Here is a 17,017-nt window from a genome sequence, read left to right on the forward strand (position 1 = left end):
GGACTAACTAATAAAAAGTACCAGGCAATTTGTTCAGGAAAGTTTTCAGCTAGCTGAAAATAAAATTCTACCATGTTGCCTAATAACTAGCTATATAGTTACATTTTGATAGTAAGCAATACTTTTATTTTAGAAAATAAAGAGTACCTAATGTAAATGGCAACCTCACCTTGTCATGGGTTAAATAGATAGGACAACTTGCTGATTCAGTCAGTCTTGAAAATATTACTTACTAATTTCCATGTATTCTAAATATTGGGAATAATTGCTTCTCTAGATGATTTAAATATCTTTTGATCATTACTTCCCCTTTTCCAAATATTGGGAATATAATTCTCTACAGTTGGACAAAACTAATCTAAACATTTGCATGTAGGTATAGAAATACAGATGTTTACTGGGCTGAAACTCATATTTTGGAATTGACATTACTTTTATAAGCTCATCACCATTTTATAAGGTGTAATAGGAGTTAAGTAAAAATCTGTTCTTTTTATCTGACTTGTTATAATTCAGTTTATTCTATAAATTTAAGATTTTACTCTTAGCACTTAACATAAAATTAAATTTTTTCTGGTTTCATAGCATTGATTCATGGCACTGTTTAGGGTAACTGGAAACAATTAAAATTAGGAAGACTATAATCATTAGTTCACAAGGGAAGAAACATTGCATTTACATTCATAGTCATGTTCTAGAAGACAAGCTTTTCTCACAAAAATTCATAGCTAATCAGTGAAACATTTCATAAAATAAACAAGATTCAATTTAACCAGTCCTAAATGGGATATTTCTATCAAAATCCCTCTCATTTGGGGCCCAATCGCCTATTACTATGTGTGAGTAATAGGTGTGGGGGATCCCATGAATTCTTAGAGATTTTTCTCTTTAGAATTCTGTAGAAGAAAAAAATCAACTTGCCATCACTCTAAATCCCATTTTAACACCATATTTTATGATTTCTCTATACTCTCTCCACAAGACATGTTGCTGATGTATAATAAAATTTTGATATGTTCATTTAGAATGAGTTCTATGAATACAAGGTTACTTAAGGAAATTCATGGAAAATGCAATTAAAACATAATATGAATCTTTCCATGAACGTTTTGAAGACTCCTCATATGTCTTTTTACTCTTAAATGAAATAGAACTTGAATACTGAGAGTAATCTTTTCATTAAGGTTTATTTAAAATTAATAGCATATTGTTTGAAATTCTGAGGGCAGGGAGGTTAGTTCAGTTGGTGATGAGTGCCACCTTGTAACACCAATGTCAAGGGTTTGGATCCCCGTACTGGCCAGCCACCAAAAAAAAAAAAAAAATCTGAAATTCTTGCAATACCAGATTATACAGTGCTAATTTGGTTCCTACAGTCACAGTGCCCTTTATATTTTTCAGCAGTGTACAGTTTTACCAAGAATCTATTAGGTAAATCAGGTGGAAGAAAGCTATATGGTTAACATTGTTATCATTACACCTACTGCCTTGAACACTAAAAATAATTTATGTGCTAAGATGATTTCTTTTGCATGACATGGTACAATGAAAAATGGACTGCAGCAGGAGTTAGAAGATCTGTGGCCCATTTCTAGCTCTGTCATTTATTAGCAGTATGACACTGAGGCAAGTTGTTTAATCTCTCTGCACCTCAGCATTTTTTTTTCAGTAAAATAGGAATAATTAAAAACTGCCCCATAAACCTCAAAGAAGGTTTGGAAAGATCAGGAAATACATTATATGGAAGGATATTATTAGTATTTTAAACTCTCTGACATTTTACCACCCTAACACTTTCCTATATCCTTCTTCTTTACCTTTTCCATAGGGATGAAAAAGGAAACCTTCCTTGTGAAGATCTCAGAGGACATATGGTGGGCAAGCCAGTGCATAAGGGATCTGAATCACCAAATTCTTTTCTGGATCAGGAATATCGAAAGAGGTTTAATATTGTTGAAGAAGATACTGTCTTATATTGCTATGAATATGAAAAAGGAAGATCAAGTAGTCAAGGAAGACGAGAAAGCACCCCAACCTATGGTAAAAATTCTTCTATTATGTTTATATGAGGATATATGACTGGCATGGGAATCTTAATTTCCTTTCATAGACTTTTTGGTTGTGAGAAATACTTGATAGCTTTTGAATCTTTCTAATTGATCTGTGTCTGTCATGTGCTTCTAAGGTGAAATCTCAACAAGATGAGGCATGACATTAACCATGATTCTAGATTTTCCAAAGATAAGCAAGAATGTACTTCTTGTATGTTAGACGTTGCCAAATTGTAATAATTCAAGGGTTTTTTTTCCTTTTATTAAAAATGAATACTTACTGTTAATGTGACTTCTTTAAAATAAAATTATCTCCTTATTCTTCAGGGATTAAAAAAAATAAGCAGACTTTTCTGGGGAAAATCTTATCTCAGTTTTTGTATTATTTTAAAGAAGATAAAAAATTGATTTGACATTTGAGTGGAAGTGGATTTTTGATAGGATAGACATACTGTACTTAAGGCAAGGGTGGGACTAGAGTTACCCTATACTTAGGATTTTTTTTTATCTTTGACTCTTGTTTTTCCATTCATGACTGAGAAAGTAATCTAGTCACAGATAGTTAAGATTGATACAGTGTATCTGAATGATTTGCTGATAAAGTTGCCTAAGATTAAAGTAGTAAAGCCTGTGGTCCTATTGCAAGAATGAATGGATTTAATCGGAAGTCTGTGCTCCTCGCTTTCCAGTTTTCAAATTAATCATTTTCCATGAGGAGCTTATATTTTGGGGAAGGCAGGATCCCTACTGACTAGTCCAGACTTTATGTATATATAAATTTATATGTGTGTGTGTGTGTGTGTGTGTGTGTGTGTGTGTGTGTGTGTGTGTGTGTGTGTAAGTATATATTTTTTATTGAAGCATAATTAATTATACATATTTTGTGGGTATAGCATTGACAACCATCACCTGTGTACAACATGTGATGATCCAATCAATATTATTAGCATATTCATTATTATAAATTGTAATTATTGCCGAGCCCGTGGCGCACTCGGGAGAGTGCAGCGCTGGGAGCGCGGCGATGCTTCCACTGCGGGTTCGGATCCTATATAGGAATGGCCGGTGAGTGGCGGTCATGAAAAAGACAAAAAAAATAAATTGTAATTATCCTTTGCGTTCTTTGCCCAGTATCTTCCCAATCCCCCCTCCCTCCCCCCTCCCACCTATAGTAAACAGATTTGTTCTCTCCTGAAATTTCAACATATTATTGTGGTCTTTTCCTTCCTTCCCTCCTTCCTTCCCTCCTTCCTTCCTTCCTTCCTTCCTTCCTTCCTCCCTCCCTCCCTCCCTTCCTTCCTTCCACCCACTTACGACTGAGGACATGCGGTATTTTTCCCTCTGTGCCTGGCCTATTTCACTTAACATAATTTTCTCCAAGCTCATCCATGTTGCTGTGAATGCTAGAATTTCATTATTTTTTGTGGCTGAGTAGTATTCCATTGTGTATATATACCACGTTTTCCTTATCCAGTTGTCTGTTGATGGACATTTAGGTTGATTCCATATTTCAGCTATTGTAAATAGAGCTGCAATGAACATGGTAGTGCAGGTATCCCTTTGGCATGATGATTTCCATTCCTTTGAATATATACCCGGAATTTGGACTGCTGGATCATATGGTGTTTCTATCTGTAGTTTGAGGAAGCTCCATATTGTTTTCCATAATGGCTGTACTACTTTACAGTCCCACCAACAGTGTAGAAGAGTTCCCCTTTCTCTACATCCTTGCCAGCATTTGTTATTCTCAGTCTTTTTAATAATGGCCAGTCTAACTGGAGTGAGATGATATGAAAGTAGTTTTGATTTGCATTTCCCTGATGATTAGTGATGTTGAGCATTTTTTCATATATCTGTTGGCCATTTGCATGTCTTGATTAGTCCAAACTTGATCAATGAAAGCTGAGCAGAAGGAAAGTTGTTTTTAACTATTCCTTTTTACTTGCCTCCCTCACTTGTCTGCAATGGACCCTACACCTCCTCCATTGGTCCTAAAAGAGAAGTCATCACATACCTTCTTATACATGTCTTATTTCCTTACAGCTCTTTGGTAATAATTATCTATGAAAGGTTTTGCCCAAAATTATCCTAAATAATAGGAACCATATTTATCTTACATTGTTCTATTCTCTGTACATGTGGGGTATTTTTATTATAAGAACGATATTTTATAGCATAACTTCTCAAATACACTACTCTGGTGGCACTTATCTTGAGCTGTCATATGTTTAAGGTATTTTCACCTTTGCTTTTCTCCCCTATTAGATTGTAAACCTGCAGTAATAGAATCCTGCCATCTTTGTTATCCCTACCCCTGCCTGATGAGATTATATAAATTTTTTATTTTTATTCACTTATTCCACTAGTACTTATTGACTACCTGTTATTGGATAGGCAATAATATATATCATCTTTTTTCTTATGTCCCATATTTTTCTGGCTATGTTGTACTTACGTTGAAGTACATAATGTTTTATTTAAGAGGAAATTATAGTCACCAAATGAAGTAATTGATTGATTACTCATGACTTTATTAAAAAAATGTTTACTGTATTCTTACTTGAATGGCTATAAATTTTTAATCCCTTCAGATTAGCACCTAGTGCCATCATGTTCCACAAATATCTCACCCAATAAAATAAGATACTTTTTAAATTTTAGAAAATTTAGATAACTTATAGATACTTGACATATTTTTGTGAACAACATAGGAGAAAAAAATGTATACATTCATAAAAGAGTGAGAAAGAAATAAGCAAAGTTCTTTTCTAAACTTTTGAACCTGAAACAAATATGAATGCAGTCTTACTATACAAGGGTACTTCAAAAGGTCCATGGAGAAATAGAATTAAAAGATAATACAAATCTTTCCATGAACTTCTTGAAACATTCTCTTATAGCCTTCAGTATAGATACTTATAGCTACTTTAGTGGTGATTCCCTGGTACAGCCATCAGGTATATTAATATTTGTTGTATACATAAAGTCAGCTAGGAACTGGGGATATAAGGGTCAATAAAACATAAATCCTACCTATAAGGCAGTCATAACCCAGCGGTAAGAAATAAAGAGGTGCATTGTAGTCACTTCAGGTAAGTAGGAAGGTGTGCACATAGTGCTGTAGTAGCCTAGGAAATGAAGCCCCATAGTCTGCCTGGGAAGTCAAGTAAGTAGATGTGACATTTATGCTGGGTTTTAAATGATAAACAGTCATCATCTGGGGTTTCTAAATGCTAGTCATCCCCACCAAATACCTGCCTGGCACCTTCTCAAACCTGGGTCTGAGATCTGAAGATTTGTAGAAATCTCTCAGCCCAGACCTGAAAGCCCCAATACAAATGACTTCAAACCTTCATAAGCAATAATCAATGACGACTTCTTTAACTTATAAAATAGTCCTATTACACCGACCCCCAAGCGTGACAATATTCTCTTGTATTTGAAAATAATGAAAATATATGATCTTGCTGAAATATATTGCAAAAAAACTAAAATACAAAGAAGTTCACGTTTAATATTTTCTGGAAGTGTTAGTAATTTACTTCTTAGCACTAGTGTGATACCTTAAAATGCAGTGTATAAGTCCTTTATCTTTAGAGTATTCAATTTCGTTCTCAGTCAGAAATACCCTAATCTTGAAGTATATGAATTTAATCACCATTACTCTCCTATTGACTTCCCAGATTGCCTGTTTACTCAGATTATAGTTAGGATTATAAGAGTCTAGGTAAGATTTTGAGAAGCAAAAGAGAGACATGACACAGTTCTTAGTATGTGCTATTGGTTGGATATGTATGTACTTGCTATATTCTCTAAATACATTCATATTTTAAAGTTAGATATATAAGAGAAAAAATAATTAGTGAAGCTCTGTTATTAAACATAGTGACAAAGAAACACAGATGAAAAACATTTGAAAATAAAGTGTATTGTTTAACCAAGGTTCTCATTGCATGTCATGGACCCTGTCTAGTTGTTGATAAGAGTGAGTTAAAAGAAGTGCAGTTATTTGCCCTAAGCAATTAAATAAGAGCAGTATAGACAGACAGTAAATGGCCATTCCAGAAAATAAGTAAATTGTAACTGTTGGGCTTTTATGTATGCTAAGCACTGTTCTAAGCATTTAAAAAGCATTAACTCGTTTAATTCTCACAACAACCCTATGACGTATATACTAATAAAATCCTTATTTTACAAATGAGAAATCTGAAATGCAGAGAGGTTAAATAACTTACCCAACTAGTAGATGGTTGAGCTGGGATTAAGTACCCATGGACCTTTTTTGACCCTACTACCAGTAGTATTGGCTGGCTAAATATGATGAAAATAATTTTCTAAATTGTAGGAAAATAATTTCCAAAAACTGCATTACTCCTTCCTTCCAAATTCAAGAATTTGATTCCAGGCAAGCAGAACTAGGTCTGATGTTGTATGTTCTTGTGTATGTTGTTTTATATTTACTACCACTACAATGAGCATGCATTTACATAGACATGGCCCTGACAGATCTTAGGAAAAGACCACCAAATAGAGGGGTAAAATGAGTAACACTGTGTTATGTCTTTTTTTTTTTTTTTTTTTTAAATCAGAGAGCTTGAAATAGGTTTTACTTTCCTAAAAAGATTTACAAGAATAATTTCTGGAAACACAAGATACCAGTAGGGAAAGCAACCTAGATTAGTGGTTACTAGTATTGGCTGTAGCATCAGCTATACTTGATAATTCTGTCTGCCATCTAATTACTCCAATGTGACCTTGGAGATGTCACTCTAAGCCTCAGATTTTTTTATTTGCTAAATGAAGATGATGATATCTGCCTCATGGAGTTTTTATGAGAATTTAATGACAATGCATTGTAAATTACCTTAGTGCCCACTATGTTAGGTAATTATTTTCATTATTGTCATTATTACATAGAACCTTACTTTTTATTGTTTTAATTTATCACTATACAATGTAGTTGATTTTCGTGTCCCTTTACCGATTCCTCTTCCCCCCACCTCCCTCCTCCCACCCATCAACATCATATCTGTTCACTCGTCTTAAAAGTTTAAGGAATTGCTGTGATTGTTCTGTCTTCTTCCCCACCCCAACCCTGCACCGTTTGTTTGGATATTTACTTATTTATTTTTAACTCCCACAAATAAGCGAGAACATTTACATAGAAACTTTAATGTGAAGATAGAAAGAGTGGGGGGAGATAGCATTAAATCAATTTAACTATTTGATCTCATCTCAGATTTCAAAGGCAAAGGTTCAAATTTGATGACATCAGTTGCTTGGCAACTTTTCAAAATGGTGATATTTCCCATCAGCTTTCCCTTTTTGCTGTTCACAGATTCTTTGTCCTTACTATTCCATCATAGAACATTCTATGCTTAGAAACCGGCTAAAAGGTAGACATAGTTGGCTGAGTCCCTTTGTGGCAATGAGTGGTCATAGTTTATAAGAGTAGAAGGAAAATATATTTGTCACTATCATGGAACAGTATTGGTTTAAAGATAGGAATGCTGACCTTTTCTGACTTATTGGAAGTTCCATCACCTCATAAAAAGCACATGAATGAATTCCAAGTTGGTATTTGAGAAATGCCGCTCACGAATGTTATTTGTATGTATTTGTGCATTAAGGAAAATTAATTCCTATAACATCATACCTGAATGTTTTCCACTTGAGTAGCTGAGACAAGAGAAAACCGAATATCATGTCCCTTTTATCCACATGAATAGCAGCAAATACCTTGAATGACTTACAGCTGCATGATGAAGGGCCTATGGGCAATGACATCATAAACTTGGTTTTATCAGTGTGAAGTGAAGATAATGTCTGTAGATTCCAGAGTCTCCTATCATACTTGAACATTGCCTTTCTCCTTGTCTTACAAATTCATTCTATCTTTTGGGCAGTTAAATTAGAATTAATAGCATTATTTCAAACATCTCTTTTTTTTTTTTTTTTTCAGTTGGAATTTTTTTTTTTTAATTTTATTTTGTCGATATACATTGTGGCTGATTATTGCTCCCCATCACCAAAACCTCCCTCCCTTCTCCCTCCCCCCCTCCCCCCCAACAATGTCCTTTCTGTTTGCTTATCGTATCAACTTCAAGTAATTGTGGTTGTTATATCTTCTCCCCCCCCCCAGGTTTTGTGTGTGTGTGTGCGTGTGTGTGTGTGTGTGTCTGTGTGTCTGTGTGTGTGAATTTATATATTAATTTTTAGCTCCCACCAATAAGTGAGAACATGTGGTATTTTTCTTTCTGTGCCTGACTTGTTTCACTTAATATAATTCTCTCGAGGTCCATCCATGTTGTTGCAAATGGCAGTATTTCATTCGTTTTTATAGCTGAGTAGTATTCCATTGTGTAGATGTACCACATTTTCTGTATCCATTCATATGATGATGGACATTTGGGCTGGTTCCAACTCTTGGCTATTGTAAAGAGTGCTGCGATGAACATTGGGGAACAGGTATACCTTCAACTTGATGATTTCCATTCCTCTGGGTATATTCCCAATAGTGGGATAGCTGGGTCGTATGGTAGATCTATCTGCAATTGTTTGAGGAACCTCCATACCATTTTCCATAGAGGCTGCACCATTTTGCAGTCCCACCAACAATGTATGAGAGTTCCTTTTTCTCCGCAACCTCGCCAGCATTTATCGTTCAGAGTCTTTTGGATTTTAGCCATCCTAACTGGGGTTAGATGGTATCTCAGTGTGGTTTTGATTTGCATTTCCCGGATGCTGAGTGATGTTGAGCATTTTTTCATATGTCTGTTGGCCATTTGTATATCTTCCTTAGAGAAATGCCTACTTAGCTCTTTTGCCCATTTTTTAATTGGGTTGCTTGTTTTCTTCTTGTAAAGTTGTTTGAGTTCCTTATATATTCTGGATATTAATCCTTTGTCAGATGTATATATTGCAAATATTTTCTCCCACTCTGTTGGTTGTCTTTTAACTCTGTTAATTGTTTCTTTTGCTGTGCAGAAGCTTTTTAGTTTGATATAATCCCATTTGTTTATTTTACCTTTGGTTGCCCGTGCTTTTGGGGTCGTATTCATGAAGTCTGTGCCCAGTCCTATTTCTTGAAGTGTTTCTCCTATGTTTTCTTTAAGAAGTTTTATTGTTTCAGGGTGTATATTTAAATCCTTAATCCATTTTGAGTTGATTTCAGTATACGGTGAGAGGTATGGATCTAGTTTCACTCTCCTGCATATGGATATCCAGTTATCCCAGCACCATTTGCTGAAGAGGCAGTCCCTTCCCCAGTGAATAGGCTTGTTGCCTTTGTCAAAGATCAGATGGCAGTAATTGTGTGGGTTGATTTCTGGATTCTCTATTCTATTCCATTGGTCAGTGTGTCTGTTTTTATGCCAGTACCATACTGTTTTGGTTATTATAGCTTTGTAGTATAGCTTAAAGTCAAGTAGTGTTATGCCTCCAGCTTTATTTTTTTTGCTCAGCATTGCTTTGGCTATGCGTGGTCTTTTATTATTCCATATAAATGACTGGATAGTTTTTTCCATTTCTGAGAAAAATGTCTTTGGAATTTTGATGGGGATTGCATTGAATTTGTATATCACTTTGGGTAGTATGGACATTTTCACTATGTTGATTCTTCCAATCCAAGAGCATGGGATATCTTTCCATCTTCTTGTATCCTCTCTAATTTCTCTCAGCAGTGGTTTGTAGTTCTCATTATAGAGATTTTTCACCTCCTTGGTTAACTCAATTCCTAAGTATTTTATTTTTTTGGTGGCTATTGTAAATGGGCAGGCTTTCTTGATTGCTCGTTCTGCATGTTCACTATTGGAGAAAAGAAATGCTACTGATTTTTGTGTGTTGATTTTGTATCCTGCTACTGTGCTGAAATCATTTATCAATTCTAGCAGTTTTTTTGTAGAGGTTTTAGGCTGTTCGATATATAGGATCATGTCATCTGCAAACAGGGACAGTTTAACTTCATCTTTTCCAATCTGGATGCCCTTTATTTCCTTCTCTTCTCTGATTGCTCTGGCTAGTACTTCCAACACTATGTTGAATAGGAATGGTGAGAGTGGGCATCCTTGTCTAGTTCCTATTCTTAAAGGAATAGCTTTCAGCTTTTCCCCATTCAGGATGATATTGGCAGTGGGTTTGTCATATATGGCTTTAATTATGTTGAGATACTTTCCCTGTATACCTAACTTATAGAGGGTCTTTGTCATGAATGAGTGCTGAACTTTATCAAATGCTTTTTCAGCATCTATAGAGATTATCATATGGTCCTTTTGTTTGACTTTATTAATATGGTGTATCACATTTATTGATTTGCGTATGTTGAACCATCCTCAAACATTTCTTAAAGGATCAAATACATACAATACTTTCACACTTCTCTTATTTCCAAATACAAGCCTGCTCTCTTTCCTGTGATTTTTGAATATAAATAATCATTCACAGCAGGTAAGAGTGCCGCTGTCACTCATCAGCTATTGTAGAGAGAAAAGAAAATGGGATTCTAACCACAGGAAATTTCTGTGTTCAAGTAAAATGTACCATTTTCAAAGAAGAAATAACCATAGAAATTAGTGAATAAAAAATGCAGAAATACGAGATGTGCACTATACTCATAGAAATTCTTATTGATTTGAACTTATTTAATGAATTTCATAAAGACTACATGTTGGTTAGCTTCACAAAATAATTTTGAGCATTAAGCTGATCGTGATAAGGGGCCATGTAATTGGTGGAAAAGCAGTTCAATATTTTGACATAGAAATAGAAAATAGACTGTTTCTAATCTAAAAATTAGAGTAATCACCTAGGGAAGTCACTCTTCCTGAATTTGTACAATTTTACTGATGGAAGTACAAGACCATGACTTTTGAGGTCAGATAAACCTAATTTTGGTGTCACAGCTTGGCCTTTAGTAGCCAATTGACCTTGAGTTTAAATGAGACTTACCTCCATATACTTTTGTTTCCTTATCTGTAAAAATGGAATAGCAGTACTGCTCATGGTGTTTTTATGAGGATTAAATGAGATAACATATGTGAAGTACTTAGCACAATTCTTGCCTCATATAAAGTTCTAAAGAAGTAATTCCTAGATAGTATAATAAATTATTGCTGCTCATAATTAAAAATGTCCCAAAGATTGTCAAGTACTGATGGATCAAATAAGCACTTTCTCCTCTCCTGTAGAGGGACTTAGCAAAGGGCAAAAAGGCTAGTCGTATTCCCTCATGTTTGGTCCCTTTACCAAGCCAATAACCAGCCATTTAAATTATAGCAGTTAAAAGAAATATGAATAGAGCTTTCTGGTTTCTTTTGGTTTGGTTTTACAAACCAAAGTAGAAGGAAGAGCATTCAAATAGCTAATAACACTGCAAACTGCTTTTATCCAAGTCTTAAGCTCCACTTTAAAAATCATCAGCTCAGGGCTGGCCCGTGGCTCACTCTGGAGAGTGTGGTGCTGATAACACCAAGACCACGGGTGCGGATCCTCTATAGGGATGGGCGGTTAGCTCACTGGCTGAGCGTGGTATTGACAACATCAAGCCAAAGGTTGAGATCCCCTTACTGGTCATCTTTAAAAAAAAGAAAAATCATCAGCTCATATGCTGAGCCAGAAGGGTCCAGTTACAAGCTCTCAGCATCAGAAATCTGAGAACAATTCAGACGCACACCATTTCTAAGTTTTAGATAAACTAAGAAAAAAAGGGGGGGGAGAAAATAATCTGTAAAATAAATAAAGTAGTGGAGACTCTTAAATGAAACCTAGGTAGAAAAGATCACTCTAAAAGAATTCAAGGTACTAGGTAATTGATAAAACAGATTAAGAATAAAAAACTTTAAAGATCACTCTAAAAGAATTCAAGGTACTAGGTAATTGATAAAACAGATTAAGAATAAAAAACTTTTAATAAACTCCCAGGGTATCAATATGTTGATAAAATGGAAAGATTTGCAAACCAAATCAACAAATGTGATGCAACTATCAGAGGAAAAAAGAAAATCTTCAAATGATTTAATCAACAGAAAGATATGAACTACATAAAATAGTGTTCGTCTTATGTTAGACAGAATGGGAAAGCCAAAAATAGAAACAGTGTAATTCAGTGATTCTCATCTTGGGTCAATATTTTCCCCCAGGGGACATTTGGCAATTTCTGGGGACATTTTGGTTGGGGGGTTGAGGAAGAGTGGCTATTGGCATCCAGTGAGTAGAGACCAAGGATGCTACTAAAAATCCTGCAGTGCACAGGACAGCTCCCAACGACAGGGAGTGATCTAGTCCAAAATGTCAAGAGTACCATTGTTGGGAAATTCTGGCTAACTTAAGAATCAATTTACAGATGAATTGAATACAGAAACAGATACTAGAAAATCAACGTCAGAGACCTTGTATGACACAGGACTGATTGCCTTATTTTTTTTTTTTTTTTAATTCAAAGAACCTGGGAAATTATTGCCCTGGAAAAATATACCTACATTTACTTACACTTAGCATATTCTCTAGGCAAAAGAAGTATTAGGCGACGAATGTCTGATACTACCTATCCTGCCCTGTGGTAGAAAACCTAATCATGACATTCCCTGGAGCAGGAGGTGATATATTTGTCCCTAGTTGAAATCAGAATGAATTTTTCCCTATGGGAAAAAAAAAATTTGTGATAAATGACAGCTAGGTAAAATTTAAATAGAGCTGTTAGTATTAACTTTCCAATCACAATGCATATGGCTTAAGTAATCCAGCATTTTCTTAAGTATGTTCTTAAGATCACTAGTTCTGAAAGAGTCTGTAAAAGAAAGAGGTTATGTGGTTAAATATGTTTGGGAAGCTGTGCATATTTTATCCCCCTCTTGGAGGTTAATAAATGCACATTAGCATACTAATAGCTATAAAATTCTTGTTGAATTTGAGTTAATTTACTGTTTCCCAAATGTATTTGTACATCAAATGTTCTTTTTTTTCTTATTTTTGGTCACATGATACTAACTTCCCAATGGAACTGATGTTTGATGGAATATATTTTGGAAAATGCTGAAATAGATTTTTGCAGCTCCTCTTAGAGACCCAAATACCAGTGATAACATTTCTTTGTGTTTAAAGTTCCAAAAAGCTGACTTACAGATAAGCATTTGGAAAAACTTCTGTTCTTAAAGTTGAAGCCTACCCGGAGTTGGCTTGTTCAATGTCATCTTCATTCTCCATTTCTATCTTGCAGAAAGATGTAAATCATTTTCTAGAGTCAATCTTATTAGTGGTAAAAGTTCAAACTAAAATAATAAAAACGAACTAGAAAGATCAGTGCATGATGTTCTATAATCCAAGCTACTTGTGGAATTACTGATATGACTGCAAAACCATTTGCCAGAAATTATGAAAGAATTAGATCCCTGGGGATAGAAAATGTTAAGTGTTATCTCCAGTGTTAAGAAGAGATGACTAAAAGTTCTATATGATTACTTTAATGATTGGAGACATTAGAGCCATAATTAAAACAATATATATCCAGTTAAAAGTATACATATGACAACCTGGCATTGTTTTATAAGTAACACATCATGTCAACCCAATTTGTTTTCCATCGTCGTTAAGGCATTGGACTACAAAGTTGTATCCACAGTTTATGCTCTAATCTCCATTATTTCTTCACATTGCCTTAAGAATATTTTTCAAGGGTTACAAACTGGTTGGGAGGACACTTTAAAAAAGTGCTGATCATACATGTTGTTAAATCATTTTTGAAGAAAAATTAATTGGATTTTTTCATAATGCTGATCTAGAGTAATTCATCACCAAGGCATTTTGATATAGTGAACGGAGCACTGGGACAGGAACTTGAAAGACTTTATTCATAGTACAATTCCAACACTGATTATCTGTAAAATTTTAAGAAATGAACTTTGGTGCATCTTAAGTTTTTCATCTCTACCTTTCTTGCTAGCTTCACTAATATGATCCCTAATAGAAAAATATGTGGAAGGAATTGTAAAGTTATTTGTTTACATAAAATGTCAGTTATTTTGTGATAATTCTTCAGTTGATGATCTTAATCATTGTCTTTTTCACCTTTCATGAGAAAGAATGACTGTCTTCCATATGTTGATAGGATTTTCAAGATACTGCTTTACCAAAATTGTTAAAAAATAGATTGCTTTAATTTGCAGATCTTTAACTTGAGAACTGCATGCTTTTAACCAAATAGTATTTGCATGCCTGTGCAGTCTTTTTTATCCACATCTATATTAATGCTGGGCGCAGCAAGGGGCCAAAGTATTTTAGCATAGCTCATTTTATACCCAGCAAATCCTGCAGAGGAGGACCTAGAACTCTTTTGCCACTTAGTATTTAGACCATGCGAATCCTTCCTCATTCCTGCAATACCCTTCTAATGTAGACGAATTGTCTGTATGCACAGGGGCGACATTTCAACTAAGAAAACCCTGTCTTTCTGAACTCCACTGTGTATAGCTTGTTCCTTGCCTTGGTAGAATGTTTACAAAAGGCAGGTTGATTCAAAATATAATTGGCATTGGAATCAAGTGTTAGAGATGCCGTATAATTTTTTGACGCAGTTGAATATTTTCTCCTTCAACAATTCTTTTATGTTACTCCTCATTTAAAGTATAGATCACTTTTAGAAAGTAGCTTATTCTTGGAAATGGGATTTTATATTATTTATTTAATTTTTTTAAATTTTATTTTGTCGATAAACATTGTGGTTGATTATTGTTGCCCCATACCAAAACCTCCCTCCTTCCTCCCTCTCCTCCCTCCCCCCCAACAATGTCCTTTCTGTTTGCTTGTCATATCAACTTCAAGTAATTGAGGTTGTTATATCTTCTTCCCCGCCCCCCGGTTTTTTGTTTTTTTTTTTGTGTGTGTGTGTGTGTGTGTGTGTGAATTTATATATTAATTTTTAGCTCCCACCAATAAGTAAGAACATGTGGTATTTCTCTTTCTGTACCCAACCCGTTTCACTTAATATAATGCTCTCAAGTTCCATCCATGTTCTTGCAAATGGCAGTATTTCATTCATTTTTATAGCTGAGTATTATTCCATTGTGTAGATGTACCACATTTTCCATATCCACTCATCTGATGATTGACATTTGGGCTGGTTCCAACTCTTGGCTATTGTAAAGAGTGCTGCAATGAACATTGGGGAACAGGTATACCTTCAACTTGATGATTTCCATTCCTCTGGGTATATTTCCAGCAGTGGGATAGCTGGGTCATATGGTAGATCTATCTGCAATAGTTTGAGAAACGTCCATGCCATTTTCCATAGAGGCTGCACCATTTTGCAGTCCCACCAACTATGTATAAGACTTCCTTTTTCTCCGCAACCTCGCCAGCATTTATCGTTCAGAGTCTTTTGGATTTTAGCCATCCTAACAGGAGTTAGATGGTATCTCAGTGGGGTTTTGATTTGCATTTCCCGGATGCTGAGTGATGTTGAGCATTTTTTCATATGTCTGTTGGCCATTTGTATATCTTCCTTAGAGAAACGCCTACTTAGCTCTTTTGCCCATTTTTTAATTGGATTGCTTGTTTTCTTCTTGTAAAGTTGTTTGAGTTCCTTATATATTCTGGATATTAATCCTTTGTCAGATGTATATATTGCAAATATTTTCTCCCATTCTGTTGGTTGTCTTTTAACTCTGTTAATTGTTTCTTTTGCTGTGCAGAAGCTTTTTAGTTTGATATAATCCCATTTGTTTATTTTTCCTTTGGTTGCCTGTGCTTTTGCGGTCGTATTCATGAAGTCTGTGCCCAGTCCTATTTCTTGAAGTATTTCTCCTATGTTTTCTTTAAGAAGTTTTATTGTTTCAGGGTGTATATTTAAATCCTTAATCCATTTTGAGTTGATTTTAGTATACGGCGAGAGGTATGGATCTAGTTTCATTCTCCTGCATATGGATATCCAGTTATCCCAGCACCATTTGCTGAAGAGGCAGTCCTTTCCCCAGTGAATAGGCTTGTTGCCTTTGTCAAAGATCAGATGTCAGTAAGTGTGTGGGTTGATTTCTGGATTCTCTATTCTATTCCATTTATCAGTGTGTCTGTTTTTATGCCAGTACCATACTGTTTTGGTTATTATAGCTTTGTAGTATAGCTTAAAGTCGGGTAATGTTATGCCTCCAGCTTTATATTTTACTCAGCATTGCTTTTGGTATGCGTGGTCTTTTATTATTCCATATAAATGTCTGGATAGTTCTTTCTATTTCTGAGAAAAATGTCTTTGGAATTATGCTGGGGATTGCATTTAATTTGTATATCACTTTGGGTAGTATGGACATTTTCACTATGTTGATTCTTCCAATCCAAGAGCATGGGATATCTTTCCATCTTCTTGTATCCTCTATAATTTCTCTCAGCAGTGGTTTGTAGTTCTCATTATAGAGATTTTTCATAACCTTGGTTAACTCAATTCCTCAGTATTTTATTTTTTTGGTGGCTATGGTAAATGGGCAGGCTTTCTTGATTTCTCGTTCTGCATGTTCACTATGGGAGAATAGAAATGCTACTGATTTTTGTGTGTTGATTTTGTATCCTGCTACTGTGCTGAAATCATTTATCAATTCTAGCAGTTTTTTTGTAGAGGTTTTAGGCTGTTCGATATATAGGATCATGTCATCTGTAAACAGGGACAGTTTAACTTCATCTTTTCCAATCTGGATGCCCTTTTTTTCCTTCTCTGATTGCTCTGGCTAGTACTTCCAACACTATGATGAATAGGAGTGGTGAGAGTGGGCATCCTTGTCTAGTTCCTGTTCTTAAAGGAAAAGCTTTCAGCTTTCCCCCATTCAGGAGGATATTGGCAGTGGGTTTGTCATATATGGCTTTAATTATGTTGAGATACTTTCCCTTTATTCCTAACTTATAGAGGGTCTTTGTCATGAATGAGTGCTGAATTTTATCAAATGCTTTTTCAGCATCTATAGAGATGATCATATGGTCCTTGTGTTTGA

At 35.1% G+C, this 17,017-nt stretch overlaps 1 protein-coding gene across 2 annotated transcripts in view; it reads left to right on the forward strand.

Moving 5' to 3' along the window:
* CNKSR2 (connector enhancer of kinase suppressor of Ras 2) overlaps window positions 1–17,017 on the forward strand; it is a 314,535-nt gene that overhangs the window by 194,295 nt on the left and 103,223 nt on the right. For both annotated transcript variants that reach the window (XM_063084016.1, XM_063084017.1), the window contains one exon: window positions 1,829–2,040. In XM_063084016.1, the coding sequence (XP_062940086.1) occupies window positions 1,829–2,040 (212 nt within the window). The remainder of the gene's footprint in view (window positions 1–1,828; window positions 2,041–17,017) is intronic.

Source organism: Cynocephalus volans, chromosome X (genome assembly GCF_027409185.1).
Source record: "Cynocephalus volans isolate mCynVol1 chromosome X, mCynVol1.pri, whole genome shotgun sequence".
Taxonomy (NCBI): domain Eukaryota; kingdom Metazoa; phylum Chordata; class Mammalia; order Dermoptera; family Cynocephalidae; genus Cynocephalus; species Cynocephalus volans.